General features: G+C 50.5%; 1 protein-coding gene across 1 annotated transcript; it reads left to right on the top strand.

Moving 5' to 3' along the window:
* Window positions 1-151: 151 nt before the first annotated feature.
* Window positions 152-4,236, top strand: MRPS7 (mitochondrial ribosomal protein S7). The gene is made up of 5 exons (XM_048064233.2): window positions 152-344; window positions 1,127-1,318; window positions 1,623-1,686; window positions 2,560-2,727; window positions 3,427-4,236. Exons 1-5 carry the CDS (start codon window positions 289-291, stop codon window positions 3,646-3,648), a joined length of 702 nt encoding a protein of 233 aa, XP_047920190.2. The 5' UTR covers window positions 152-288; the 3' UTR covers window positions 3,649-4,236.
* The last annotated feature ends 165 nt before the right edge of the window (window positions 4,237-4,401 follow it).

Raw genomic sequence — 4,401 nt, 5'->3', positions numbered from 1 at the left:
ACGGGGGGTCTCGGTGTCCCGGGAGGGCGAGCGGAACCCTCCGTGCCCAAGCACCGCACCCCTCCCCCGTCGCCCCCATCCACCGGGGCCAGACCCTCCTGAGCCCGCCCCTATCCCCTCCGCGGAGCCGGCCCTCGGGGCACCCCTGGGGGGCGGGCAATAGGTTTTATTTTATGGAGGACAGCACTTTTTAGGGGTTTTACTCGCTTTCCCTCAGGCGCCGCGGGGCCGTTCCCCCCGCCTCAAGCCCAGCTCCGCCCCGCCGCCGGGTCCTGAGCTCGGCGTAAGATGGCGGCGCCCAGCGCGGCGGGGCTGGGCCGGCGGCTGCGGGCCTGGCTGCCCCGGTAAGAGCGGGAGGGCTCCGTTAGCTCCGGGGGGGGGATGGATGGGCGATAAACGGCCTCCCCCCGGCTGCTTCCTTGCGAGGGACGAGGCTTGGGGCCGGAGCTGCGGGAGCTACCGGGCCCCGCCAGCGGCCGGCTCTGTTGGAGGAGTGTGGGGATGTCTTCGGTGCCCTTGCTTTTCTCCAGAACGTGCCCGAAATACGGCCTCCTGCTGCTGAATATTTACATACATAACTTTTAAGATTCTTGTTCCCCTTCTGCTAGCACTGGTGTATTTATTCAAGCCATCCAGACGCTGGGACCTCACAACACCAGGCTGAGTCTGGCAGCCCTCACGAGGTTCCTCTCCTGGGGGTACGAAGGGCCGGGCTGTCCGATGCTGCAGTGCTGGTTTATTTTAGTGTACCTGGGTGGGAGCAAGGCACAACCACTGCCAGAGAACAGTGCTGGCCTGAGGGGAGCCTCTGCCTTTGCTTTTGTTACACTTAAAGAGTTATTCCAGCGTTCAGCTCAGGAGTTGCCACTGTTTAACTGCTGAAGCTGTAGAGTGAGACTCCCTGTCGGGTTGCTGTCTCTGAGGTACAGGGACTGGTTTTCAGAAAGTGTGGGCCTTCCTGTTCGTTACTGCCTCTGCTGTAGTGAGTGAAGCAGCAGTGAGGGTAGAGATGCCTCTAAAATGTGACGTGCACTTCTGAGATGCGTTCACATGACTGTCCAAATCCCCTCTAAGACTTATCGGATATATTGATTTTCAACCCTCCTTCTCATCTTGTTCTTTGCAGGCTGACACAAGTGAGATGGAGTCGCTACAACCCCAGCTTCTTAGAGCCAGAAGTGAACAAGGAATTGTATCGGAAGCCTTGGGATGAGTTGTCTGAGGAAGAAAAGGAAAAACAAGAGCTTAGGGCTCTTCAACCCATAAAAGCAGCTCCTCCCAACGTGTCCTGCTCTGTGTTCAGTGACCCTACGATCAGGTCAGAGAAAGCATTGTCTCTTACAGCTAGGTCCCATGGAGTCAGAATGTCTGGGAGCTATGCTGTCCTCCTCAGCCTTTATTTGCTGTGGTTTGCATTGCCTTCTCTTACAGCACAATTTCTTTGTTTGGGTTAATCTTTTCCCATAGAGCCAGTCTGTTGACTGTCAATGATTAGAGATGATTCAGGCAGATCTAGCAGCACCCAGACTTAAGCGTGGGAAAAGCACGAGGGGGGGGACCTTATTTCTGCAGGTGATGAAATGAGAATTTAAATCAGATTGCATTGGACTTTGTGTTTACAGCAAATTCACCAATATGATGATGAAGAATGGAAATAAAGTGCTGGCCAGAAGCCTCATGGCTCAGGTGAGAACTCATGCTTCTTCTAACTAGTATGTTAAGACAGTATGGAACAAAAGGCTGGGACATCAAGCCCACTGGAATTAGGAATTACCAGAATTCAGGTCTTCTGTGCCATCCTAACACGCTTCCCTCTGCATGTACATTATTGCTACCATTTTTTACGTGATCAGGCATAAACTTTGTACAAGTTTCAACCTCATTCAGCTCACAGACCAAGTGATGATAGCTTAACAGAGAACTCTCACTTTCCATTCTTCAGTGTCTCTTGAACCTTTTGAACCTTATGTATGCATAAACTGTCTACCCTTAAGAGCATCGTTCTCTCAAAAGATCTTCCTTCTCTCTTCATGTCTTACCTTCTGTATACCTTTCCAATGAAGTCCCGCAAATGTGTCACCTTTATGACAGAGTTTTTACCCCTGCACTATCCTACAGTAATGGGTATTAGCTGGTGGTCTCATCTGGTGTTGTTCCAGTCCCTGAAATGGGGACACAGATTGTCCAAATATTCCCAAAATTGCCAATTGCTTGTGACACAAAAACACGCAGGCTCTGGGGTCTTGCGTTCCTGGCGTTGGAGGAGAGGATGCTTAATACACACAGACCTGCATTGCTTGTCTCCGCTTTGTTCCTGCCATGTCACCTGGCCCAGGTCTGTGCTATTCGGCCTCCTCACCCCAAATGCAATGACTGAAGTGCTGGAAGAGGGTGAAGTAAAACTTGAGTAAGAGAGTCCCTGCCTGGACCATTGCCTGTAGGACTAGAAAACGAGCCACAGGCTCAGGTGTAAATGGGGTACTTGCAAAAGTGATCTAACTTCATGGAATGGGATTATCCATCTGTTCTGCATGTCTCATTTATTGATTTTGTCCCAAGACTCTAGAGGCCATTAAGAGGAAGCAGCTGGAGAAGTACCACAAAGCTCCAGAAGATGAGAAGGAGAAAATTGAATGCAACCCTTACGTCATTTTCCACCAGGCTCTGAAAAACTGCCAGCCCATCATTGGACTCAGCAACATCACGAAAGGTGGCAAAACCTACCAGGTGAAAGGAAGGGGCCTGGGAGCACATCTGGTTGGGGGAGAATTAGCTAGGGAAGTAAATGCAGTGGTTGCCACCCCTTCAGCTTGGACTTCTCTCTCTCAGAAAGAGAGCCAGTTTGTAATCTGGATTAAAACAGCCCTTAGAAACCCTGTCCAAGATCAGGACCCTAGCCTGTGAGCATGGCAATTCCCTTAGCAGCATGGGGCTCTGCTTCTCTGACTAGGTAAGACCTAGGGTATGCAGCAAACATTTGTCCAACGGATCAGAGATCAGTGCTGCAGAACCTGTCTCTAAATAACTCAAGACCTGATGGAGAAATGAAACATGGTGCCATTTCATTGTCATTCGGTGCAGGGGAATGGTGACTATCTCCCTTCTGCTAGAACAAAGCTGCCTGCATCCAATTCCCAAATAGGCCAGAGGTCCCTACAAAGGCCAGTGTCTGCATGCAGTACCCAAGACCAATCAGAATTTCTGTTTTGGTAGCAAAGGCCAGTTTCTATGGGCAGACGAGGTGAATTGGCACAGATCACACCAGACCACCAGAGCTAGTTTTACTACAGGTTGCTGTATGTTGCTGTGGGAATTACAGCAGGGTGTAAATCTGTGGAGTCCAGCTGGACCTGTATGACTGCTGGAGAACAGCAGGCTCCTGCCCCCTTGACATGCAATAACTCTTAGGGTTTAAATCTTTCCCAGGTCCCAGTCCCCCTGAAGGACAATCGGAAACGCTTCCTGGCCATGAAGTGGTTAATCACTGAGTGCAGGGAGAACAAGCACCGGCGCATGCTGATGCCTGAGAAGCTCTCCCAGGAGCTGCTCCTAGCCTTCAACAACGAAGGGCCCATCATCAAGAAGAAGCACGTGCTGCACAAGATGGCAGAGGCCAACCGGGCTTACGCCCACTTCCGCTGGTGGTAGGGACTCTGTGACGGGGATGTGTGTGCTGCACGGCACTGCCACCACCCCAGCAGCCTGGGGAACAGAGTCCCAGAGCTGTCTGTCTGAGAGAAGCTGAGGAGAAGAGGTGGAAGCTCCCTTCTGACAGCTTCGGAGCTCAGCCAGGGGAAGCCTCTCCAATCCCCTCAAGGTTCATTTCCTTTGTGCTCATTTGGATGGGGGATGGGGAACTGGAAATAGTTACTGACCCCTGCATGGACATTCTAGTTTTTTAATCATTTTTCCTGTGAAGACAAGCCCTGAATGCTTTTGTTAGAGCAACACTGTACAGAATAATCTCCCTATTCCACTTACCTGTTTCCTGGGGACTTTTAAGTCTCTGCTCCTGTGATCAGTAACATTTTTCTCTTTCTAGCTCTATAGCTAGGGAAGAGCAGATCTGGATTTTTTTTCCATACCATAGCCAGCCTTAGCATGATTGGTACAAAAGGCAATAAAATGTTCCTTTTGGTTCTGGTCATCAGCAACATTCTCAGCCCAGATCTGTTGGGGGATGTGAACAGGAAAAATAAAGCTGGTCCTTTATGGGAAAGGTTTCTTGATTCCAAACTTTTGTCTCTGTTGTTTGAGTCTCACACTGGTGTTCCAGCTACGCTGGTTGCTTAAAGCCTGTCACCAGAGGAGGCAATTAACATCACAGCATCCCCACTTCAGTCAGGAGCAAGTATTGCAAGTATTTTAAGTATTGCTCACAGCTGTACAGAGAGAAAGCAG

The sequence above is a fragment of the Anser cygnoides genome, chromosome 19 (genome assembly GCF_040182565.1).
Source record: "Anser cygnoides isolate HZ-2024a breed goose chromosome 19, Taihu_goose_T2T_genome, whole genome shotgun sequence".
Taxonomy (NCBI): domain Eukaryota; kingdom Metazoa; phylum Chordata; class Aves; order Anseriformes; family Anatidae; genus Anser; species Anser cygnoides.
This window is presented reverse-complemented; position numbering and strand designations above follow the sequence as displayed.